This window comes from Oncorhynchus nerka, linkage group LG4 (genome assembly GCF_034236695.1).
Source record: "Oncorhynchus nerka isolate Pitt River linkage group LG4, Oner_Uvic_2.0, whole genome shotgun sequence".
In the NCBI taxonomy this organism is placed as follows: domain Eukaryota; kingdom Metazoa; phylum Chordata; class Actinopteri; order Salmoniformes; family Salmonidae; genus Oncorhynchus; species Oncorhynchus nerka.
In genome coordinates this window covers 48,859,129-48,885,383 of record NC_088399.1, presented here as the reverse complement: position 1 = coordinate 48,885,383, position 26,255 = coordinate 48,859,129, and the positions used below count along the sequence as shown (strand labels likewise).

The window sequence follows — 26,255 nt, the reverse complement described above, 5'->3', positions numbered from 1 at the left end:
GCGTGGTTAGGCCGAGCATGTTTTGGAGGACCCATGACTCGACCTTCGCCTCCCGAGCCGGTTGGGGAGTTGTAGAGATGAGACAAGATCGAAATTGGGGAGAAAAAGGTATTTAAAAAAAAAATGTATCTCCTTGGTGCCAGCACATTAAATATGGACAAATACTGTATATTCAGTCCAAGTTCAGTTTTACAAATATTAAATAGAAGGTATATTGTAAATTGAAGATGCATACATACTGTATGGTGCTGAAGGTCTCCTCAAAATCAGGCGGTCCCATAAAAATATAATCTCATTCTAGTCGGACTATTCCTATGGGTGATCCATCCTATGTAGTGAATACTAAGGTTATGAAGGTCCATCCCACTCCTGTATCTGCAGGCATTCGTATGCTGGACGGAGATGTGACGGACATAGTAGAGGCCCAATCCCTGAGCTTCAGGCAGCAGCACATTGATATTTACTCTGCCAGCTGGGGGCCGGAGGATGATGGGAGGACTGTGGAAGGACCTGGCCCTCTGGCTCGCCTCGCATTAGACAACGGCATACGCACTGTGAGTGTGTGTGTGTGTCTGTCTAACTTCTCTGCATCAGTACAGTCAAACATGTATTCTCCACTATGTGTGTGTGCATGTGCACATGTGTGTATACTTGTTTTTCTACCTTGAAAATAGGATTTTCAATGGTCAAACAATTTTGCTCCACAAAAAGTCCTGAAATCTCAAGAAAATAAAGCTGTCTGTCTGTCTGTCTGTCTGTCTGTCTGTCTGTCTGTCTTTGGCCTCAGGCTGTATGTTTACTTCTAGTGCTTATCTTTATCTTCATATCAATATGTAAATAACATACAAATATGAATCATTAGTGGCTCTTCACGCTTGGCATTAATCACAGGGGAGAAGGGTGCCCTTAGATCTAGGATCAGTTTGCACCCCCCCTAATGTAAACCAACGGTGAAGGGAATACGCAAGAACAACCTTAGATCAGTGTCTAGAATCCAAATCCTATAAAACCTTGATGAAGGTAATTTGACCAAAACTACTACTCCCATGAACCCCCACTCCCAGGGAAGGAAGGGGCGTGGCTCCATCTTCGTGTGGGCGTCGGGTAACGGTGGGCGGAACAGGGATCACTGCTCCTGTGATGGCTACACCAACAGCATCTACACCATCTCCATCAGCAGCACCACCCATAGCGGGGCCAGACCCGACTACTTGGAGCCATGCCCCTCGACACTGGCCTCCACCTACAGCTCCTTCTCCACCGACAGACAGGGAGCCAAGATGGTGAGTCAAGCTGTATATCGGCCCCAACCCGGCTATGCGTGATGAGTACATTTAGATTTGATTTCATTATTTGATTTGATACAATAGCTGCATATGACAGTGATTTAAACCCGTGTCAAAGGTGCAGCCACTTCAGCTCTTTTCAGCTGCAGCGCTTGTTTGTGAAAGGAAAGGATGGGGTGAATGTATCCATTATTTTTTTTAACATTTTGCTTCTTGACAGAATGTGTTTGTCGTTGTCACAGGGGAAATTAAATGACCTGAAAGTTACAAAGTTTATCTTTAAAGCCCTGTATGATGTTTATAAGGCATAATAGCACATCTACTGTACCATTTTGTAGTCGCACAACAATACTTTCTATCTGGCAGGTAACATTGGACCTGAAACAAGGCTGTAGCAAGGAGCATTCTGGGACCTCAGTCTCCGCTCCAATGGCAGCAGGGGTCATCGCACTCACCCTGGAAGCCAAGTAACCTACTTTCCTAGAGATATCATCACCGATATCTAAATCTAATGATAATATTATAGGTAACAAGGAGGTTTTCTTGACCACGTCAAGAACGACCTGACCAGGAACAACTCTGGGCCCTAGTTAAAGGCTAAAACTTGGACTGAAAATTCTTCCTTGTCAGGTCACGTGGTCAAGAAAAACTCATGGCCCTAGTTATAAGCTATTGATAATGTTTTTATAGTATTACTAAGATGATATACTATATACAGTGTTGTTAACTTGTGTCTGTGGGGCCCTGATCCAGCCCACTGCTGACTTGGAGGGACGTGCAGCACATTATTGTCAGAACGTCACAGGCCAGTCACCTGACCTCCCCTGACTGGCACACCAACGGAGCTGGATACCAGGGTATCTATCTGATTTGATTGAATTTGTTTCCCATATCCTGTCCACAAATGAGTTTGTGTTTCCTTAACGCTTGGCTACAGAAAACTAAAAGGGCTTTCCTTCCTTTATAATCATTTCCATTGACATCCAAAACACATACAAGGGAACAATTATTTATGTACCACTACACATCAAACGACAAACAACCACATTTAAGACATTCCTATCTAGATTGACCGACTAATTGCTAGATTGACCGACTAATTGCATCATGGATGGCTTACTTAAGTCATCGATCCATTCATTTGTTTGTTTGTTAGTGTATTTGTTATTCCTTCTGTCCATTCATTCAATTCATTCAATTATGAATTGGCAGTGAGCCACCTGTACGGCTTTGGGTTGCTGGATGCAGAGAGCATGGTGAAGGAGGCTGAGCGATGGAGACTGGTCCCCTCCCAGCATGTGTGTAAGGAGGCTCCTACCCAAGAGAGCAGGTACTTGACTGACTGCTTCCCACCATGGACACAATCCTCTATTCCCTTTGAAGCATATCCATCTATCCATCTCCACAGAGAATCCATCGGCATGGGAATTCCCTCACAATCTCTCTGTGTTTCGCTCATACTTTCTCTCTCTTTCTCTGTATCTCTGTCCTTCTCTCTCACTCTCTCTCCCACATTCTCTTTCACCTCTCTTCCGCTCCCCTGTCCCCTCCTCTCTCTCTCTCTCTCTCTCTCTTTCTCTCTCTGTCACATTACAGAACCATTCCTCCAGGCCTTGTGCTGAGGTCTGTGTATGAGTCCACCGGCTGCTCCCATCATCCCCTGCAGCACATTGTTTATCTGGAACATGTAGTCATCCGTGTCACCATCACCCACAGTCACAGAGGTGACCTCTCCGTCACACTCACGTCACCCGCTGGGACCAAGTCACAGCTACTGGCAAACAGGTAAGTCCCTTTTCACACTTCTGAGCCAAGACAAGATGAACTGTATTGCACTGGCCTGGTTACACATCCACCATAGTTCCTGGAGCTGTGGAAAGGACAATGTGAAAAGGAACAGTACGGTTCAGGTTGGCATGATAGTGTGAAAAGGGTGTTGTGCTGTAGTACTCAATACAAGTGGGATTGGTCGCTTCACCCACTCTTAACAAATTCAAAATATTTGTTGATGATAGAAACTGGCTGATGTGCCGAGTGACTTAAAGTGATAGTTCACCTCAAAGTTTTCTCACCAAAAAAGTGGTCTAATGTGGAGATGAGTCCATATCCCATCTGCCGTAGATCCCAGATACATCCCTCAATGCTAAATGAATTGGAAACATAGGATCTACACAACAGAGGGCATGGGACGTGGACTATTGTGGACATTGGAGGACATTTTGGGTCTGAAAACGTATCGACACACTTTGGTTATGGAGAGAATCCAGAAATGACAGTGTAACATGGCTCTGTTGTATTTTGGTCCTGGTCAACATTTGCATTATATTACACTATGGTCGTGTTGTGGTCCTGGTCAACATTTGCATTATATTACACTATGGTCGTGTTGTGGTCCTGGTCATAGTGGTCAATGTCTTTCAGAGGGCATTCGTAAAAATCCAAATAACTTCACAGGTCTTTATTGTAAAGGGTTTAAACACTGTTTCCCAATGAACCATTCATGAACATGCACCTGTGGAACGGTCGTTAAGACACTAACAGCTTACAGACGGTAGGCAATTAAGGTCGTAGTTATGAAAACTGAAGACACTAAAGAGGCCTTTCTACTGGCTCTGAAAAACACCAACAGAAAGATGCCCAGGGTCCCTGCTCATCTGCGTGAATGTGCCTTAGGCATGCTGCAAGGAGGCATGAGAACTGCAGATGTGGCCAGGGCAATAAATTGCTATGTCCGTACTGTGAGGCGCCTAAGACAGCGCTACAGGGTGACAGGACGGACAGCTCGTCCTCGCAGTGGCAGACCACGTGTAACAACACCTGCATAGGATCAGTACATCTGAACATCACACCTGTGGGACAGGTACAGGATGACAACAACAACTGCCCGAGTTACACCAGGAGAGCACAATCTCTCCATCAGTGCTCAGACTGTCTGCAATAGGCTGAGAGATGCTAGACTGAGGGCTTGTAGGCCTGTTGTAAGGCAGGTCCTCACCAGACATCACCGGCAACAACGTCGCCTATGGGCCCAAACCCACTGTCGCTGGACCAGACAGGACTGGCAAAAAGTGCTCTTCTCTGATGAGTCGCGGTTTTGTCTCACCAAGGGTGATGGTCGGATTCACGTTTATCGTCGAAGGAATGAGCGTTTTACCGAGGCCTGTACTCTGGGGCGGGATCGATTTGAAGGTGGAGGGTCCGTCATGGTCTGGGGCGGTGTATCACAGCCTCATTGGACTGAGCTTGTTGTCATTGCAGGCAATCTCAACGCTGTGCGTTACAGGGAAGACATCCTCCTCCCTCATTTGGTACCTTCCCTGTAGGCTCATCCTGACATGACCCTCCAGCATGACAATGCCACCAGCCATATTGCTCGTTCTGTGCGTGATTTCCTGCAAGACAGGAATGTCAGTGTTCTGCCATGGCAAGCAAAGAGCCCGGATCTCAATCCCATTGAGCACGTCTGGGACCTGTTGGATCGGAGGGCTAGGGCCATTCCCTCCAGAAATGTCCAGGAACTTGCAGGAGCCTTGGTGGAAGAGTGGGGTAACTCTCACAGCAAGAACTGGCATGTCTGGTGCAGTCCATGAGGAGGAGATGCACTGCAGTACTTAATGCAGCTGGTGGCCACACCAGATACCGACTGTTATTTTGATTTTGACAACCCCCCCCCTTTGTTCAGGGACACATTATTCAATTTCTGTTAGTCACATGTCTGTGGATCTTGGTTCAGTTTATGTCTCAGTTGTTGAATCTTGTTATGTACACACAAATATTTACACATGTTTGCTGAAAATAAACGCAGTTGACAGTGAGAGGACGTTTCTTTTTTTCCTGAGTTTATTATACCGTGGTTGTATTTTGGTCCAGGCCTCTTGACCACTCCATTGAGGGCTTCCAGAGCTGGGAGTTCATGACCACTCACTGCTGGGGGGAGAAGGCATCAGGAGAGTGGAGTCTGGAGGTCCTGGATACTCCATCTCAACAAAGGGACAACAGTGAAACAGGTTTGCCATGCTATACTTTTACCATCATTCAATACCACAAGAATTACACCAGATATCAAATACTGTTACACATGAGTGGAGTCCTGATTTCTTTTTTTTTCTGATCACGTGACCTGACCAGGAAAGACCTGGGGACCTAGTTGATTTTGGTCAAGTCATGTAGTTAGTAAAAACCTGATAACAGGTCGTTTTTTTCTTTTTCTTGATTTACAGGGGAATTGAGAGAGTGGTCTCTAGTGCTTTATGGCACCTCAGAGCAACCATACTCCATGCGGCGTGAGCAAGCCCGCTCGGCAGAGCTGCCAACTGACGGTGATGACCTCACTGAGGAATACAACGGTGAGTCACTTTCCCCTTTCTCACAGAGCAGCTTTGGAACAAGACGACACACAATTATCACACCCTTTTTATAGCTTAGACACCGGAATCTAACTACTAATTGTGGCCTGTATCGAGCTCCATTTGTTCAACTAGTAGCCTACGTCAAAGCTAATAAGTCTTCAGGCTTCACCAAGTCTTAAGAGTTCTACCACCTTTTGTGTTTGTAAGAGATGCTTTCCCTATTCTGACTATCTTGCTTTGTCAAATGAATTATTCCAGGCTATGAAAATGCATGATGAGAAATGTACGTTTTGTTTCGTTCCATCCAGGCCGATGTGACCCCGAGTGCAGTGAGGATGGCTGTGAGGGACCAGGCCCCCAGCAGTGTGTCACATGTCTACACCTCTTCCTCAAGTTCAAGAACAACAGCAGGTCAAGACTATTCACTCTAAATGTATAGGTTGGAGTCAGTGACGTTGTACTAGGTCTTCCACTCGTGCTTTAAATCATGGGCTGCCGCAATAGTCCGGCGGCCCATTATTACATATTTACGAACCTCACTTAATTGGCTGTTATCGAGTCACAGATGTTTCTCACAGTAGCCCTCCGGCTTTCCAGCTTTGAACTCTGTAGGACACACAGTTAACACATGCATTTAGTATGTGTCCCATGTGGAGACAATCCTAGTGTTGCACTAAACAACCAACAAGGCATGTGCTTTCTCTCTTACAGGACGTGTGTGTCTGTGTGCCCAGTGGGATTCTGGGGCGACCGGCGTCGCTGTAAGAGGTGTTTCTCCTCCTGTGAAATCTGCACGGGCAGCCGCAGTGACCAGTGTACTACATGTCGCGCTGGACACTACCTGACCGAGGGAACCAATAGTTGCACGGCAAGCTGTGGTGACAATTATTACTTGGACCATGGTATGTCCCTGTGTGTGTTCCAAATGGCACCCGAATGCCCAAGTAGTGCGCTACTTATGGCTAGACTCTCATAGAATATTGGTCCAAAGTAGTGCACTGTCTAGGGAATAGGATGCGATTCAGGATTTGCCACCTACGTTGTGAGGCATTCATCATCATTCTACGACAAACATACATCGATCTATATCGAATTTCATTTTAAAAACTAGAACACAAGATTTGAAGATGCGAAACAAAACTACTTTGTGTTCATCACAGAGGGACACACTTTATTGAAGATGTAAGGTGATATCGTGACGAATCGTTAGACTTGCTAGCCAACTCTGCGGTATGTTCACAAGGGGAACGAGAAAACAATGAATTAGAGCAGTGCACCGGGAAATTTGTCGGATTTTCCCTGACCACTACTTCTAAAAACAATAATTACAGTAATAAGGCAGCTGAAATCTTACTGCATGTCAATTGTAAAATTGATGGTTAGTATATGTGACCAACCAGCTCGATTCGGTCTTATGTAGACAACATTTGAAATTGTATTTTTTACATAGAAAATGGTATATTATACACTACAGTTATGGAACAATGGGAAAGTAATTCTGCTTTGAAAGTTGATTCACTTGTAACCCCACTTTTGAAAAAATGGCCTTTGAATGTTTTGGTACCTACTGGAGAGCTCTTGTTTGTCTACACCCATTCAGCATTGTTCACGCCCTCTTAAGCCTTAGCCCCACCCATCCCTTTAACGATTCACATGTGAGGCCATGTGCTAAACAAAGTGAGTATGGTAGTGTACTAAACAACCAAAGATTTCAAGACTAAAGGCTGGTCTATACCTAATCTATTGACAGGTCTGTAGACATATGTCGCAGTGATATAAAATTTGCATAAACACAATAACGTGGTCCAAAATAACATAGCTGGTGTATTTTAACACCAATAAACCCATCCGTTTAAAAATGTATTTGGTATATGTCAATCTAGCAAACTAGGCAACTAAAAGCAACTTTCTAAACAATGTTTTGGTTTGTTTCTAGCTTATTAGCTAGCTAACATTAAGTTAGCTGGCTAGCCAGTTAAAATAATGACCATATCATATAGTTGACAACGTCTTAACTTTATCTAATTTATATTTATTATTACAGGAAAATAACTCACAAGTTAATGATGAGCTAATTACAGAAAATGGCTTACGGTTGTGAGTGTGACGAAATAAAAGCAGGGCATTCTAACTGAGAATTTTTGAACTTGGAAACTGTCTCGTTGCCTAAACTTATATCCAAATTTGACTTTGTTCTTCACATTACCATCTCTGGTAAACACACACTATATCAAATCAAATCTAAGTTTATTTGGGACATGCCCAGGATACAGAAGGTGTAAACAGTACAGTGAAATGGTTACTTGCATTGTGGAGTATTTTGTTTCGTGAAATCTACATTGTACTATTTCTAATACTATTTACTATAGCATTGCATACTGGTACAAAAAGTGCATGCAAAACATATATATATTTTGTTATTTACTATTTATCTATCTGAGCTTTATAACTCATGAGGAAATGTTTAACATGGCCATCCACTTAACATTAACATTCAACAGGGTAGCCCTCGTTCCCGCATACACATAGCTGCAGTAAGCAAGGGTGCTGAGGGTGCTGCAGAATCCTCTGATATATCAAAATCAAATATAAAAAATATAAAAAATAAATTAAAAAATCCATAAAATGTGTGAACTAGGCCTTTATTACTACACCCAACTCGCATGACAAGAAGCTGCCCCATCCCTCCCGCTGTTTGGGCAAAGCGTTTGCAAATGTTTTGTTGTTTGAGTGAGGGAAATTCTGTACATTTTAGGAGGACTTTATGTATTTTTAAAGATGAGACGTTGAGGATTATAATAAATACTGCTTTGATGTCATAGAAGCAAGCTAAACACCCATGAATCAAAATGTGCACTTCACATTTCCATATCATATCGTTGTTATACCCTGGGTTGTTCTGAACCGAATGAGACTATTTTTGTCTGTTGTTATGAAAATTTGCTGCGTCACGCAACTGAATGCACTCCTTTCTATGCACACCAAAATGATGATCTGTTTCCCTGATTTTGCATTTTGAAAGCCTCACACTGTAATATCGTACTCTCTAACTCAGCTAGTCATGTTGGCAATAGAACAAGCCTTCAAATGATGCCCACCTGAGCCAGATTGGGATTTATAATGGACCATTTTTGGATTGTGTGATGGCTGTGATGGAGGATTGTGCTCCAATCAAATCGACTACAAGTGTGCTTGCTCTAGTTCCTCAACGGCACAGCTCCAAAAACACCTTGTAGTTGAAGACTCTTCTTTGTGCACACTTTGGAGATGTGTGTGGCCACCTGGAGACAACCAGTTTGACCTCTCACTTTAAACCCTTGTCATTTATTTGTTTTATGTTGCAATTCCCCACATTGTCCAGTAATATTCTTATCGTGTTACTGAAGGTATGCAGAATATTTTCCGATTTAATCAACAAATGCGGCAAAGTACCGTCAATGTAAACTAGAAATAAAATCAACAGTATTTCAGACTTGTCAGGTGAACTGTTGTGTCCTCACCTTTTGGTCTAATAATGTTCCCATCATCTCCAAACGGTTCCCTTTTCAATTGCCAAGATTGTTATGCACATGCTTTTCATATTTCTTATGTAAGAAACATTTCAATTTAGCCCCATCCATATAGGCCAATTCCCCCAAGTGTAAAGGGTTTTAAGGATATTATGCTGTATTGTTGTAAAAACCAAGCCGATGTCTCTACTGAATATGTGCTTAATGAACAATGCTTTTACTTCAACTGGAGTGGAATTATATTTGGCAGGTATGAATGCTTGCATTGTTGTTTTCCCCACAGGTGCAAATATGTGCAGGAAGTGCAGTGAAAACTGCTTGAGATGCACCTCGGCGAACATCTGCACAGAATGCAAATCAGGCACAAGGTGAACCAATCCCTCTGATGACGCCCGAATTACCAACTCATGCATTTCTTCTCTGTACACAGTGATTCTCCATCTCTGCCACAGAGAATACTAATTTGCACACGCACACACATTCTAAATCTATTGCAACAAAGCAAACTCCTATTATAATATTTTTTGTATTTTGCAGTGTTGAGAGTTATGAGATGAAACTTCTCAATGAGTGCGTGCGCTCTGGGTCGGAACACAGAGCCCAGATAATGATGAGTATCTCACTATCGATCTATTCCCCTCCCCCCCCCTCCAGTCTGTTGGGGAACCGCTGCCAGAGGAGCTGTGGACCAGGAAGTTACCACAACGAACAGGAGAGCACCTGCGAGCCCTGCCACGAGGCCTGCGCCACCTGTGCAGGTAAAGGGAGGGGTGACTTGGATCAAAAAGCCATATATACACTGCTCAAAAAAATAAAGGGAACACCTAAACAACACAATGTAACTCCAAGTCAATCACACTTCTGTGAAATCAAACTGTCCACTTAGGAAGCAACACTGATTGACAATAAATTTCACATGCTGTTGTGCAAATGGAATAGACAACAGGTGGAAATTATAGGCAATTAGCAAGACACCCCCAATAAAGGAGTGGTTCTGCAGGTGGTGACTACAGACCACTTCTCAGTTCCTATGCTTCCTGGCTGATGTTTTGGTCACTTTTGAATGCTGGTGCTTTCACTCTAGTGGCTTTCACTCTAGTGGTAGCATGAGACGGAGTCTACAACCCACACAAGTGGCTCAGGTAGTGCAGCTCATCCAGGATGGCACATCAATGCGAGCTGTGGCAAGAAGGTTTGCTGTGTCTGTCAGCGTAGTGTCCAGAGCATGGAGGCGCTACCAGACAGGCCAGTACATCAGGAGACGTGGAGGAGGCCGTAGGAGGGCAACAACCCAGCAGCAGGACCGCTATCTCCGCCTTTGTGCAAGGAGGAGCAGGAGGAGCACTGCCAGAGCCCTGCAAAATGACCTCCAGCAGGCCACAAATGTGCATGTGTCTGCTCAAACGGTCAGAAACAGACTCCATGAGGGTGGTATGAGGGCCCGACGTCCACAGTTGGGGGTTGTGCTCACAGCCCAACACCGTGCAGGACGTTTGGCATTTGCCAGAGAACACCAAGATTGGCAAATTCGCCACTGGCGCCCTATGCTCTTCACAGATGAAAGCAGGTTCACACTGAGCACATGTGACAGACGTGACAGTCTGGAGACGCAGTGGAGAACGTTCTGCTGCCTGCAACATCCTCCAGCATGACCGGTTTGGCGGTGGGTCAGTCATGGTGTGGGGTGGCATTTCTTTGGGGGGCCGCACAGCCCTCCATGTGCTCGCCAGAGGTAGCCTGACTGCCATTAGGTACCGAGTTGAGATCCTCAGACCCCTTGTGAGACCATATGCTGGTGCGGTTGGCCCTGGGTTCCTCCTAATGCAAGACAATGCTAGACCTCATGTGGCTGGAGTGTGTCAGCAGTTCCTGCAAGAGGAAGGTATTGATGCTATGGACTGGCCCGCCCGTTCCTCAGACCTGAATCCAATTGAGCACATCTGGGACATCATGTCTCGCTCCATCCACCAACAGACTGTCCAGGAGTTGGCGGATGCTTTAGTCCAGGTCTGGGAGAAGATCCCTCAGGAGACCATCCGCCACCTCATCAGGAGCATGCCCAGGCATTGTAGGGAGGTCATACAGACACGTGGAGGCCACACACACTACTGAGCCTCATTTTGACTTGTTTTAAGGACATTACATAAAAGTTGGATCAGCCTGTAGTGTGGTTTTCCACTTTAATTTTGAGTGTGACTCCAAATCCAGACCTCCATGGGTTGATACATTTGATTTCCATTGATCATTTTTGTATGATTTTGTTGTCAGCACATTCAACTATAAAGAAAAAAGTATGTACAGTGTGCGTCTGTTTGTGTGTTATCACAGGTGCGGGCATTGAGGCATGTAACCAGTGTGCTGATGGGTACCTGATGGAGGAGTGGAGGTGTGTTTCCGCCTGTAGTGTTGGCTTCTATGCCACGGACAGCAGCCCACAGAAAACTAGTGATGGACCCAGGATATGCAGGAGGTGAGTGAGCTCTGTGTCTTGGTGTAGGTGGATTGTTCATTATTATTATGGCTGGCCTCATTCCAACATGTGTATAATAATCATTTGCTGGGTTGCTTATTTGTCCTATTTTACACATGCGTGTGTTAATACACACGTGTGAATTGTCAGTGCGTTTTTTTTTTGCATATTCCAACTCCCCCTGAGAGTGGGGTCACAGCCAGGTTCTGCCATTTTCCAAGGTGACCCCAGAGCAATTTAAGGTTGTGCCTTCCTCATGTGCACATTGACCGATTTTTCACCTTGGCGATTCGAACTAGTGACCTTTCTCTCTCTGTGTGTGTGTGTGTGTGTGTGGTGTGTGTGTGTGTGTGTGTGTCTGCCTGCCTGCCTATTTCTGTGCACATGTGTCTGTTTATGAAATCTCAGCCAGTCTGCTGGTACCTCCTCAGGTGTGATTCCAGCTGTCTCACCTGTGTGGGAGCGGGGAAGGGGAACTGCAGCAGCTGTGCTGGTGGATACAGTCTTCTGGACAAAGTGTGTATGGTCAGCACTGTCTGTGGTGATGGTCAGTCAATCAATCAATCACTCTCCTTAAACTCACTCGTACAACCCAGTGTCTATTCCAGGGGTGAAAGTAAGGCGGTACGGCACGGCATCCTAGCAAAATAAATAGTGGGGGTACACCATACCTTAAAACGTGAGCCTATCACAATTATTAAAACAACATTTTAAAGTAAACTGTAGGCTATTACACCACATCTTATCATTACTGCATGTCAGAGGCAGGAAAAATGAGCGAATGGACATGAAAACGTGTTGTGTAGCCTATGCTCCAAAATGCCATGTGGCTCCACGAGAACACGGACATTTTGCCAAGGCAGAGATGAGTGGCCCACACAGAGACACAGAGACGCGCACGGACAGCAGTGAATGCATAAATTCTGGCCTAATGACATTCGCCAAATGTCATTACACTTTGTGGTGTTTTGTGTAGCAGATGTCTCTTTCCATTCACCACTGTTTGGAGGCTGGAAATACACTACATGACCAAAAGTATGTGGACACGTGCTCGATGAACATTTCATTCCAAAATCATTGGCATTTATATGGAGTTGGTCCCCACTTTGCTGTTATACAGTAACAGCATCCACTCTTCTGGGAAGGCTTTCAACTAGATGTTGGAACATTGCTGCGGAGACTTGCTTCCATTCAGCCACAAGTGCATTAGTGAGGTCGGCGCTGATGTTGGGCGATTAGGCCCGGCTCTCAGTCGGGCGTTCCAATTCATCACCAAAGGGGTTCGATGGGGTTGAAGTCAGGGCTCTGTGTAAGCCAGTCAAGTTCACAGAATCATCTAGAATGTCATTGTATGCTATAGCATTAAGATTTCCTTCCACTGGAACTAAGTGGCCTAGCGTTCTCCTGGCGTCCGCCAAACCCTGATTCGGGCGTTGGACTGCCAGATGGTGAAGCGTGATTTCATCACTCCACAGAATGTATTCACTGCTCCAGAGTCCCATGGTGACGAGCTTTACCCCACTCCAGCCGACACTTGGCATTGCGCATGGTGATCTTAGGCTTGTGTGCAGCTGCTCAGCCATGGAAACCCATTTCATGAAGCTCCCGGCGAACGGTTCTTGTGCTGATGTTGCTTCCAGAGGCAGTTCGAAACTTGGTAGTGAGCGTTGCAACCGAGGACAGACGATTTTTACACTCTACGCACTTCAGCACTCCGCAGTCTTGTTCTGTGAGCTTGTGTGGCCTACCACTTCGCGGGTGAGCCATTATTGCTTCTAGACGTTTCCACTTCACAATAACAGCACTTACAGCGACGAATGAATTCTACTTTCACCCCTGATCTATTCAGATAGTGTATCGTATAGCTACTGTGTTAGTGTAGGTCACACGTTGTATTATTATTACAAAGTAACTATACATAGAAGTAATTAAACGTAATCTGATCAGTTTCCTTTCATTACAAATCAAATATAGTTGTATATGCCTCATCTGCAGTTGCTAGGTACAGCTGAATACTTATGTTCTGTATTAAAATATTACAGGGTATTTACATTGAATTAGTGCAACGTAAATGTAAAATGTTGTCTTTGTGTTTTGCATGCAGGAGAGTACCAGGATAGCCATGGGAAGTGCCATGCATGTGACGCCACGTGTCTGAAGTGTACAGGCCCAAAGTCCGAGGAATGTATCAGCTGTGGCCCCTCTAGGTAAGTCTATGGTGAGGACTGTATCAACTATGGCCCCTCTAGGTAAGTCTATGGGGAGGACTATATCAGCTGTGAGCCTTCTAGGTAAGTCTATGGTTTCTATGTAAGGCCATGGCGAGGACTGGACCAACTATGGCCCCTCTAGGTAAGACTATGGGGAGGACTGTATCAACTATGGCCCCTCTAGGTAAGTCTATGGGGAGGACTATATCAGCTGTGAGCCTTCTAGGTAAGTCTATGGTTTCTATGTAAGGCCATGGCGAGGACTGGATCAACTTATGTCCCCTCTAGGTAAGTCTATGGGGAGGACTGTATCAATTATGGCCCCTCTAGGTAAGTCTATGGGGAGGACTGTATCAACTATGGCCCCTCTAGGTAAGTCTATGGGGAGGACTGTATCAACTATGGCCCCTCTAGGTAAGTCTATGGGGAGGACTGTATCAACTATGGCCCCTCTAGGTAAGTCTATGGGGAGGACTGTATCAACTATAACAGCTGTGACCCCTCTAGGTAAAGAGATTTCCATACAAGAAGAGATGGGGCGGAGCAGATTTCCCAAAAATGGAGCAGATTCTTATTTTCTCCGCCTTGGCTGAGTGGCTTTCACATGCATGAGCACCGTCGATCGCTCCGCCTGGATAGAAATCCCCCCCCCCGTCTAGCTGCATTGAAAATGAATGACATCTCCTCATGTCTTTAGAGGGAAACTTTGGGATTTTGGCAATGACTCCCTCTATATACATCCACAGAGTTACAGTAGAGTAACTCGTGGATGCCATTTTTATGTCACTGTGTCCAGTATGAAGGAAGTTAGAGGTATCATGCTAGCAGATACCCACACACTTCCAGTCATTGCCATTGCGCTAACGCTAGTTAGCAATGGCTCACAAAACTACCTCTTGACTTCCTTCATGCTGGACACAGACATAAAAATGGTATCGACTCACCTAGAGGGGCAATAGTTGAGACAGTCCTCACCATAGTCTTACCTAGAGGCCTATAGTTGATACAGTCCTGACATTAGACTTACCTAGAGGGGCCATAGTTGATACAGTCCTAACCATCGACTCACCTAGAAGGTTCACAGCTGATAGTCTTCACCATAGAATAACCAAGAGGGGCCATAGTTGATAAAGGGCTTCGTTGCCAAATCCCAAAGTATCCCTTTAATCTATGGTTAGGATTGTATCATCATTGGCATCATCTGTGGCCCCTCTAGATGTGTCTATAGTCTGAGAAATATATAGATATACTGGAGCAGATGTCATAACAAAGAGGTTGATTCAGGTGACATACTGTACAGTTCAGCCTTGGATATAAAATGCTCTCTTCCTGTGTCATCCTGTCTGAGACACTTGTTTTTTTTACATATAAAAGGTGCATTCTGGTAACTGTACATTCCCTTTTGGTAACACAAGGCAATTCAAAAACAGAATTAGCCTAGAGGCAACAAAAAAAAGAGCCAGCACTTTTTACAGGCAATGAAAGTTCCAGATTGCACCTTTTTTTTAAATCGATAGTGCGAGAATCTGGCCATTTAAGCAGTTTTTCTACTTCTTCAGAGTCAGATGGACTCGTGGTGGAGACCATTTTTATGTCTCTGCGTGCAGTTTGAAGCAAGTTGGAGGTAGTTTCGCGAGCCAATGCTTACTGCCGTCAGCGCAATGACTGGAAGTGTACAAGTACCGCTAGCATGCTCCACCGGAAGCACATGGAGTTTAATAGTTAGGTGCTGTTGCCTCATTGTCTCAGGTCTCTGGATCAGGGTTGCTGTGTGGCTCAGTGTGCCCGAGGGAAGTACCAGTCAGGTGGCCAGTGCCACCTGTGTGACCACACCTGTGCCATGTGCCTGGATGGAGGGCCTGCCAACTGCACCAGCTGTGACACCGGTGAGGGGAAGGGACACCTGTCATTCTAACTGACACAGTCCAGTGGACATGTGCTCTGGCTCTGGGACAACAAACACATTGCACTTTATACCACTAAAAAAACGATGTTTTACGGTAATAGACTAATAGTGTGTTGTGTGTGTGTGTGTGTGTGTGTGTAACGATTGTGCGTCTGTCTGCCTGCCTGCCATCCATCCCTATGCGTTTCCCTCAGATAAATTCAACATGGACCGCTACTTGTACAAGGGGGGTTGTGTCGACGCTTGTCCGGAAGGACATTACCATACCCAGGAGAAGAGCTGCGAGGCCTGCTCCGACAACTGCAACCTCTGCTCCTCCGCCACACACTGCCTGCGCTGTAACTCCTCCTACTACACCACTGATGGAGGCTGCACCCGGCTGGAGTGTGGAGAAGGTGACAGATGTAGCCAGAATGTTGTGTTCTTATGTCATATCTGCCGCTACAGGTATGAACATGAACATCTCTCTCTCTGACTCACTCTCTCTCGCTCTCTTTGTCTGGCTCCCCTCTATCTGTCTGTCTTTCTGGTCTCTGCCCCTCTCTCCCTCTACAGGTGAGGTGGAGGATCCAGAGTATGATGACTGTATGGTCTGTGAAGAAGGCTGTAAGAAGTGTGTACTGTGTAAGTTAGTCTACCCATGTGAACCCTATCTATCTAACAGTTTGAACACGGTTGGCGAGGGCCACAGGGAGAGGAATAGGATGAGAAGATGTCTGAGTGTGTTTTTTCTCTATTCCTCAGATAACCCCAGGCATTGCCTATCCTGCACTGACGGCTTTTACAAGTAAGTAGAGCAAGGAATAAAAATCTTGTTTTAATCTTAATGAACCCCCCCTCCCCTCCCCTTAATTTATGGAATATCACCTCAATTGTCAATATCTCCGTGTGTGATATGTAAATGAATGGGTGACAGGGGAGGAAGACGACACAAACCAACTTCTTGCATTGAGTTTAGATTCCAAGATGGCTGCTACAAGAACTGCCCAGCGAAGACGTTCAGCGTAGAGGAGGAGATGACCTGTGTGCCGTGTGATGAAAAGTGCGTCAGCTGTGACGAACATGAGTGCTACTGGTGTGAAACCGACCTCTTCTTATCAGGTAAGGGTTTGGTCGGTGTAACTGTGTGTGTGTGTGTGTGTGTGTGTGTGTGTGTGTGTGTGTGTGTGTGTGTGTGTGTGTGTGTGTGGTGTGTGTGTGCTTGCGTGTGTGTGTTCTTGACATGTTTTAAAGTGTGCTCTGTTCCACCCAGAGGGGAAGTGTGTGTGTGCTTGTTTGTGTGTGTGTGTGTGCGTGCGTGCGTGCGTGCTTGCGTGTGTGTTCTTATGTTTTAAAGTGTGCTCTGTTCCACCCAGAGGGGAAGTGTGTGTTGGGGGTTTGTGTGTGTGCTTGTTTGTGTGTGTGCGTGCTTGCGTGTGTGTGTTCTTATGTTTTAAAGTGTGCTCTGTTCCACCCAGAGGGGAAGTGTGTGCCGGAGTGTCCGGACGGTTTCTACGGAGACGAAGACACCCAGGAGTGTGAAGAGTGTCACTCTGACTGTGTGACATGCAGCGGTCCCGACAGTGACGACTGTGTGTCGTGTGAGGAGGGGAAGAGCCGGGAAGAGGGGGAGTGTGTCTCTAAACAGGATTCCTGCCCTGTTAAGACCTTCCTCACTGGTGAGATTTAAAGGATCAATTTACCGAAAAATAGATGGATGTTACCACACTGTTAGGGCGTACTTCAGAAATGTATTTTATTACACAAGTTATTGTTAGACGATTGCTAATGACCTTGGCACTTCACTTTACCCTGTGAGGGAGTTTGTTACATTAACATTGCACCTTGCTGCAGGAAAGCCATTTCGAAAATGTAACTTTTTAATCCCAACAACTTTAGTTGTAGGCTATGATTATTATGAGAATAAATCCCCTGGTACTGTATGATATTGACTTGTTTGGTCTTTTCTCGTGTTCTTCCCTGCAGGTGAAGGAGAGTGTGAGGCCTGCCATGCCTCCTGTGACTCGTGTTCAGGAGAGGAGAAGAGCCAGTGTAAAACCTGTGCGAAAGGTCTGCCTGACCATATTTCTGCCTGTCAATTTGTCAGAATGTGTGTAGTGTGTGCTCGTCTGTTTCCAGTGAAGTCGCCTTAAACCCTGCGAAAAAGAGAAAGATAAGCACATCCCACTGGTTCAGTTCTGGTCCTGATTGCAGACCGTGACAGTGTGCGTGCTTGCGTGTGCGTCTGTGTGTATTCTGACCGTATCCTTCCTGTGCTCCTCCCAGGGCGGTTCCTGTCAGCAGAGCAGGTGTGTGTGTTGAAGTGCCCAGCGAGCTCGTTCGCTGGCCGGCTGAGCGGTGTGTGTGAGCCGTGTCCTCGGGGGTGTGTGCAGTGTGTGGACGAGCATCGCTGCACCCGCTGTCAGGTGGTACGCAAGGCCCCGCTCTACCTGCAAGACGGACAGTGTGTTCGTCAATGCCAGAGGTCAGAGTTCATATGAGTATGGTAAAGGTGATAGCTCGGGATTTAGTCAAAGAGGCCCTTGATCTACTTAGTCAGATGAACTCGTGGATAGCATTTTTATGTAGTCTGTGGCTGCTAGTACGGAGCTTTTGCCCTCGTTCCCGCCCTTCCGGGAAACTGGGTCACATTTCTGTGCCTGCGTTATTTTACGCACACTATGTAACTACTGCTCACACTCGACCCCTCCCTTCATGTTTCTCTCTTTACTCTTCTGAACCGTGATGACGTAGCCTATGTCTCTGCCTCGTATTTCTGAACAGCGGAAACAAAAACCCTGCGGCGAGATGAACAAACGTTCCCAAACATACATATTATGAAGGCTATACAACCTCATCCTGTCCGCTGTGACGGGTATTGCAGTTGCACAAGCAGCATACAGTCCCTACACGTTGCATTGGCGCAAAACCAATCAGTGTTTTGTGTCAGGGTGTAGGGTTATCTTTATAGTTGCTGCCATATCGTAGCCACCAGACAGAGTTCCTGAAAAAAGAGCACTACTACTTAGACTGCCTGTCTGCCTCCTGCTTAGCCAATGCGTGCAATGATGATGAAAAATGAACATTTATATCGCTGCTTAGACTTCGTGTCTGTGTCTTGCTGGTGTTTGATATGCTGTCTAGACAGCGGCATGCAACTTCCTGCTTGAGTTTTGTGTTTGGGGCAACAAAAAAAACTATCTGTGTCTTAACCATGCAGAGGCCCTACTAACTGCTATTTTGCTTCTCAATGATCATGCAAGTACTGCACGACTTGGATACCTAGCTGTTCAACTAGGCAGCCGTTCCAGGCAGCCGAGCATGTATACGGACCGGTAACCAGAGTCTGACAATGGGCGAGTTCATTTTGCGTCGCCCGGTGCACTATAACACCCCTCTTGAAGAAAGAACATGAAAACCGTAAGGATGGTGCCAGGTTTCCTCCTGACCTGACCAGAGTTCAATCTTGGTTCTTATGGTCTGAGAGTCCTTTAGGTGCCTTTTTGCAAACTCCAAGCGGGCTGTTATGTGCCTTTTACTGAGGAGTGGCTTCCGTCTAGCCACTCTACCATAAAGGCCTGATTGGTGGAGTGCTGCAGAGATGGTTGTCCTTCGGCACAGAGGAACTCTGGCGCTCTGTCGGTGACCATCAGGTTCTTGGTCACTTCCCTGACCAAGACCCTTCTCCCCCGATTGCTCAGTTTGTCCGAGCAGCCAGCTGTAGGTAGAGTCTTGGTGGTTCCAAACTTCTTCCATTTAAGAATGATGGAGGCCACTGTTTACTTGGGGACCTTCAATGCTGCAGAAATTTTTTGGACCCTTCCCCAGATCTGTGCCTCGACACAATCCTGTTTCGGAGCTCTACAGACAATTTCATCAACCCCTATAGACAGATGTGTGCCAATCAATTGAATTTACCACAGGTTTACTCCAACCAAGTTGTATAAACATTTCAAGGATGATCATTGGAAACAGGATGCACCTGAGCTCAATTTCGAGTCTCATAGCAAAGGGTCTGAATACTTTATTATTATTATTTTTTTCATTTGACAAACATTTCTAAAAACCTGTTTTCACGTTGTCGTTATGGGGTATTATGTGTAGATTGATTTTAGAATAAGGCTGCAATGTAAAAAAAAAAATCCATCTTTAATCCTGCTCCTAGAAACTCCCAGAGTCTGCAGGTTTCTGTTCCAACCCAGGGCTCATACACCATTTTGATCATGATTCATTGCTCCTCTCCCCACACATCATTGCTGTGGAAAATGATGATATATTGTATGACATGGTGATGTATTCACCTCTTTATCTAAATGGCGTGTATATCTTTCATTTTACAGAACTGGAGTGCCTGCTGAACTCTACTGTACCTACTCAAACCCTCTCAGTTGTCATGACAGCTTTCCCGGAGATGCTCTTCTCCATCACAATGTCGTGGATTGACTCCAATTGCTCACTCCCCCTTGTGGATTTAGAAGCTTTGGATTGGTCTAGGCAATTGACACCATACTTCTACCACCAGTCCACGAGAGGGAGTGAACGAGTGCACACTTTGGGGAGAAGGGTAGAGAATGATCCCGGGAACCCCAGTGTGCAACTTAACGTCCTCTCTGCTGTGCTCTCCCACTGTGTACTTTTAGTGGGTATGCAGCGGGCCAGGTGTGTCGCGGCTGTGCGACAGGATGTGCCTCCTGTGAGAAAAATGGCACCCACTGTCTGAGCTGTGTGGAGCCCTTCCTTCTTTACCAACACCAGTGTGTGGAGGCCTGCCCGCCTGCACACACGCTCAGAGACGGGGAGTGTCAGCACTGTCCCACAGCCTGCCAGGAGTGTAGCCCCAACAGCGAGTGCACAGGTGAGACACACACAGATGAGAGTAGTGATGGCATATTTGTCATTTATTAAGGATCCCAATTACAGGTCTACTCTTCCTGGTGTCCAGCAACATTAAGGCAGTTATGTACCATTTCAATATGACATGACATTGCATTTCGTGACACTTTTCACAACATATAAAGTGTGTTCCCTCAGGCCACTACTCTACTATCACATATCTACAGTCTATGTGTACGTGGGTGTAGAGGGCTTCTTATCATGTGTATGTGTGTCTCTTCACAGTCTCCGCCGTTCCATAAGGTGTATATTTCTATCTGTTTGAAAAAAATCGGATTCTACTGCTTGTGGGATAGAGTTCCATGTAGCCATGGCACTATGTAGTAATGTGTGCCTCCCATAATCTGTTCTGGACTGTTCTGTTCTGTTCTGCTCTGGTGGCATGTCTTTGTGGGGTACTCATGGGGTGTCTGAGCTGTGTGCTAGTAGTTTAGACAGCTCGGTGCATTCAGCATGTCAACACTTCTTACAAGAAAACAAGTAGTGATGAAGTCAATCTCTCTTCCGCTTACATGCATATTTACATGCATGTTGTTAATATTAGCTCTCTGTGTACATTTAAGGTTCTGAGCCAATTTTTCGAGGTCCCTCTTTGTGACACCTGACCACACGACTGAACAGCACACCAGGTGTGACAAAACTAGAGCCCGTAGGACCTGCCTTGTTGATAGTGTTGTTAAAAAGGACAGACTTGACCATGACAGTTTACAATCTAGGGTTTCTCCAAGCACTTTAGTCACCTCAAATTGCTAAATTTCCACGTTATTTATTACAAGATTTAGTTGAGGTTTAGGGTTTAATGAATGATTTGTCTCAAATACAATGCTTTTAGTTTTTTAAATATTTATTCCTTGCCACCCATTCTGAAACGAACTGCAGCTCTTTGATAAGGGTTGCAGTGATTTCACTCACTGCAGTAGCTGATGTGTATAGTGTTGTCGTCCGCATACATAGACACACTGGCTTTACTCAAGGCCAGTGGCATGTCATTAGTAAAGATTGAAAAAAGTAAGGGGCCTAGACAGCTGCCCTGGGGAATTCCTGATTCTACCTGGATTATGTTCAAGAACACCCTCTGTGTTCTGTTAGACCGGTAACTCTTTATCCACAATATAGCAGGGGGTGTAAAGCCGTAACAAATACGTTTTTCCATCAGCAGACTATGATCGATAATGTCAAAAGCCGCACTGAAGTGTAACGAAATGGCTCCTACAATCTTTTTATCTTCAATTTCTCTCAGCCAATGATCAGTAATTTGTGTAAATGCTGTGCTTCTAAATGTCTAAAAAAAAATCACCACTTACACACTCACTTTGCAGAATTTTAAATGCTTGTCTTTCATAATTTGATCAGTTATAGTGGCAGCGTTTGTTGCTGGCATGCCATGCCTAAATTTGCTAATCTTGCCAATTAAAAAAAAAGAATTAAAGTAAATGCCTATCAGTGGGTTTTGAGTTGAGTTTGCCTTTTTGCCCCAAATTTAATTTAAGGTGCTCCAAAGCTTTTTACTATCATTCTTTATATCATGTATCTTTGTTTCATAGTATAGTTTATTCTTTTTATTCAGTTTTGTCACAGGACTTCTCAATTTGCAGTACATTTGCCAATCGGTTGTTCAGCCAGACTTATTTGCCATTCCTTTTGCTTCATCCCTCTCAACCATAACATTTTTCAATTCCTCATCAATCCAAGGGGATTTAAAGGTTTTTAGCCATTTTCTTCATGGGTGCATGCTTATTAGTAACTTCAATAAGCAATTTCATAAATGTGTCAAGTGCAGCATCTGGTTGCTCCGGATTACACACCATCAACAACATAGGTATCACTACAAAACGTCTTCTATGACCTCTTATACACTATATCCAGCTTTTGGAACTTTGGTTTTCCTAGATATGGCTACTATATTGTGATCACTATATCCAATGGATTTGGATACTGCTTTAAAGCACATTTCTACAGCATTAGTAAAGATGTGATCAATATATGTTGATGATTTCATTCCTGTGCTGTTTGTAACTACCCTGGTAGGTTGCCTGATAACCTGGACCAGGTTGCAGACACCAGTTACAGTTTGAAGCAGCTTGATGAAAGCCAGTCAATATTTAAATCACCCAGAAAATATACCTCTCTGTTGATGTCACATACGTTATCAGGATAAAGGGCAAAGAGAGAGAAATAAATATAAAAATCAATAGGTAGCCAGACAGGGAACAAGAAATTCCCTATCTTAATCCATCAGTCTCCTTTCTCTCTCTCCCTCATTTCTCTCTCTCTCCCTCTCTCCATTCCTCCCTCCCTCGCCTCCTTCCCAGGCTGTGAGGAGTACCACTTCCTCTACGAGGGCCGCTGTGTGACGGACTGTCCCGAGAGGTTCTTCCAGGACTCTGAGCAGGGCGTGTGTGTCCGCTGTCACCTTGACTGTGCCCAGTGTGACGGTCCGGATGGGGACGACTGTGACTCCTGTGCAGACCCAGAGGCAACCCTGCACAACGGAGCCTGTCTGCCAAACTGCCCCTCCCACACCTACAGGGACAGCAGGACTGGGCAGTGCAAAGGTGAGGAGGCTTGGATCTTGACACAGTGGTTCCCAAGCATTTTAGGACTGAGATCCCCTGAAACCCTTTGAAAGTTTAATGTGACCCACCAAATAAAGAAAGCCAACCATAAGGGGAAAAGTATGCACTTCTCCAGTGTACTATAGGTCATCTAGACTCTTGGCTAGGTCATCTAGATTCCATGCAACCCAGTGCTGTGACGTATCTGGTTTCTGTGTGATATCTCGTTTCTCTGTGTCAACTTTTTCCAGACTGTGATGGCTCCTGTCTTACGTGCTCGGGGCCCCACGCTGGCTCCTGCTCCAGCTGCAGAGAGGGCCAGAGACTGGACGCCCACGGGCAGTGTGACCCCCTGGTTAACAGGTGCACCCCCCGCCACTACACTGGAGAATGCCACCCATGCCACAAGTACTGCCAGCAGTGCAATGGGCCGGGCAAGAGCCACTGTCTGAGCTGCAACCAGAACCATTTTATACTGAGTGAGTGGAGTCATTCTCATTCCTCAACCCTTGATCATACAGTGTTACGCTAGCTGTGGATAAGACCATGCTAAGTGCAATGCTAAGAATAGAAGAGAAGAGGAAAAAACTGTCACTGAAAGTCGTTTTTGGTTTAGAACAGGGGTGACAAACTCATTTTGTCGTGTTGGCCGCATTCGGTTTTCATTGGGGTCCGGAGGGCGACTGTGATAATGTGTTATATTTCCTTGCCGTCAACATTGGCTAAAACATAGTCTTCTATCCATCGTTCTTGGAATTAAAAATGCTCCCCCGGCTGTCTAGTAATTATTAGCATGCTGGACAGTCAAGAAACTGTTTGAATATAGGTCCATTATCATTTCTACACAGTTTCGATTTGGTTTTAGTCTTTTTAAAGTATATTGAATTAGTTCCCCCCCCCCCTATTTTTTGCTCAAACCCCTGCCGGCCAGATTAGACCCTGTGTTTGACACCTCTGGTTTAGATGTTTAATTCATGAGTAGCAAATTTAACAAACAGACACTTTTCCATGCCAGCCGTCGTGATCGGAAATTGTTAATTTTGCCTGAGCCACCATTTCATGTTGTGTGTGTGTGTGTGTGTGTGTGTGTGTGTGTGTGTGTGTGTGTGTGTGTGTGTGTGTGTGTGTGTGTGTGTGTGTGTGTGTGTGTGTGTGTGTGTGTGTGTGTGTGTGTATGTGTGTGTGTAGATGGTACCTGTATGGACTTCTGTCCTACTGGGTTCTACCAAGATGAGTCAAGCCAGAGATGTGAAGGCTGCCACCCAGCCTGTCTCACCTGCATGGGCAGACACAGCCACGAGTGTCTCAGTTGCAAGGACCACCTATTCAGAGAGGGCAAGGAGTGTGTGGACACCTGCCAACCAAGGTTTAATTATAGCGTTGTTATTTAGTTGTCACTTTGACTTTGGAAGATAATGGTATGATATGGTTGCTTAGTTATTTGATCCATTTTTATTTGATCCAAAACAACTTATATTATTTATGACAGTTCTATAATTTATGAACAGTTAACATTAACTCCAGTATATGTGGCTCATGTACAGCAACTCACAAACACAACATTTTAGTGTTGTATCACCATGCTCCGTCGGACCAATGGAGTCTGGGCAGACCATCCATCATATTGTGTTGTTTCACTCACACTCGTGTCTTCTGTGCTGTGTAATATATTGAGACCTCAGACAACAGGTACAGTCCATTGAATAACAATGGAGCTCACGACTGAGATTGAAATGGCCTTTCATATGAATTCTAAGTAGACCAGATAGTATTTGAGCAGGAGTGATTGAGACGGTTACATGTAATGTGCTGTTCAATTGATGCCCAGTTTAAATATCTCAAAGAGGCTACAAAAGGCACACAAATCGTAAAAACTCATATTTATTGCTGTGACGTTTCCCAAACACACAGGTATAAGCATTGGGACACACCACTGACAGTGCATTCAGAAAGTATTCAGACCCCTTGACTTTTTCCACATTTTGTTACGTTACAGCCTTATTCTAAAATGTATTAAATAATTGTTTTCACTCATCAATTTACACACAATACCTCATAATGACAAAGCATGAACAGGTTTTTAAACAATATAAAACTGAAGTATCACATTTACATAAGTATTCAGACCCTTCACTCAGTACTTTGTTGAAGCACCTTTGGCAGCGAGTACAGCCTCGAGTCTTCTTGAGTGTGACGCTACAATCTGTATTTGGGGAGTTTCTCCCATTCTTCTCTGCAGATTGTCTCAAGCTCTGTCGGGTTGGATGGGGAGTTTCGCTGCACAGCTATTTTCAGGTCTCTCCAGAAATGTTAGATCGGTTTCAAGTTTGGGCTCTGTCTGGGCCACTCAAGGACATTCAGAGACTTGTCCCGAAGCCACTCCTGTGTTGTCTTGGCTGTGTGCTTACGGTTGTGGTCTTTGCCCCCAGTCTGAGGTCCTGAGCACTCTGGAGCAGATTTTTATCAAGGATCTCTCTGTACTTTGTTCCGTTCATCTTTCCCTCAATCCTGACTAGTCTCCCAGTCCCTGCTGCTGAAAAACATCCCCACAGCATGATGCTGCCACCACCATGCTTCACCGTAGGGATGATGCCAGGTTTTCTCCAGACGTGATGCTTGGCATTCAGGCCAAAGAGTTCAATCTTGGTTTCATCAGACCAGAGAATCTTGTTTCTCAAGGTCTGAGTCATTTAGGTGCCTTTTGGCAAAGTCCCAACGGGCTGTCATTGGTCTTTTACTGAGGAGTGGCTTCCGTCTGGTCACTCTACCATCAAGGCTTGATTGGTGGAGAGCTGCAGAGATGGTTGTCCTGGAAGGTTGTCCCATCTCCACAGAGGAACTCTGGAGCTCTGTCAGAGTGACCATTGGGTTCTTGGTCACCTCCCTGACCAAGGCCCTTCTCCCTCGATTACTCAGTGTGGCCGAGCGGCCAGCTCTAGGAAGAGTTTTGGTGGTTCCAATCTTCTTCCATTTATGAATGATGGAGGCCACTGTGTTATTCAGGACCTTCAATGCTGCAGAAATGTTTTGGTACCCTTCCTTAGATCTATGCCTCGACACAATCCTGTCTCTCATGGCTTAGCTTTTTGCTCTGATAT

At 45.3% G+C, this 26,255-nt stretch overlaps 1 protein-coding gene across 1 annotated transcript in view; it reads left to right on the top strand.

The window, feature by feature from the left end:
- The window catches only part of pcsk5a (proprotein convertase subtilisin/kexin type 5a), a 36,053-nt gene that overhangs the window by 4,035 nt on the left and 5,763 nt on the right, over positions 1–26,255 (top strand). Inside the window, exons 7-33 of the mRNA XM_065017631.1 lie at positions 382–554; positions 1,065–1,283; positions 1,653–1,753; positions 2,040–2,143; positions 2,499–2,616; positions 2,883–3,071; positions 5,157–5,293; positions 5,507–5,632; positions 5,944–6,046; positions 6,347–6,537; positions 9,428–9,512; positions 9,799–9,902; positions 11,473–11,614; positions 12,046–12,161; positions 13,719–13,821; positions 15,574–15,710; positions 15,925–16,125; positions 16,286–16,354; positions 16,475–16,517; positions 16,689–16,831; positions 17,188–17,388; positions 17,696–17,779; positions 17,996–18,194; positions 20,350–20,564; positions 22,915–23,157; positions 23,409–23,636; positions 24,346–24,523. Coding sequence (XP_064873703.1) covers positions 382–554; positions 1,065–1,283; positions 1,653–1,753; positions 2,040–2,143; positions 2,499–2,616; positions 2,883–3,071; positions 5,157–5,293; positions 5,507–5,632; positions 5,944–6,046; positions 6,347–6,537; positions 9,428–9,512; positions 9,799–9,902; positions 11,473–11,614; positions 12,046–12,161; positions 13,719–13,821; positions 15,574–15,710; positions 15,925–16,125; positions 16,286–16,354; positions 16,475–16,517; positions 16,689–16,831; positions 17,188–17,388; positions 17,696–17,779; positions 17,996–18,194; positions 20,350–20,564; positions 22,915–23,157; positions 23,409–23,636; positions 24,346–24,523 — 3,952 coding nt within the window. The remainder of the gene's footprint in view (positions 1–381; positions 555–1,064; positions 1,284–1,652; positions 1,754–2,039; positions 2,144–2,498; positions 2,617–2,882; positions 3,072–5,156; positions 5,294–5,506; positions 5,633–5,943; positions 6,047–6,346; positions 6,538–9,427; positions 9,513–9,798; positions 9,903–11,472; positions 11,615–12,045; positions 12,162–13,718; positions 13,822–15,573; positions 15,711–15,924; positions 16,126–16,285; positions 16,355–16,474; positions 16,518–16,688; positions 16,832–17,187; positions 17,389–17,695; positions 17,780–17,995; positions 18,195–20,349; positions 20,565–22,914; positions 23,158–23,408; positions 23,637–24,345; positions 24,524–26,255) is intronic.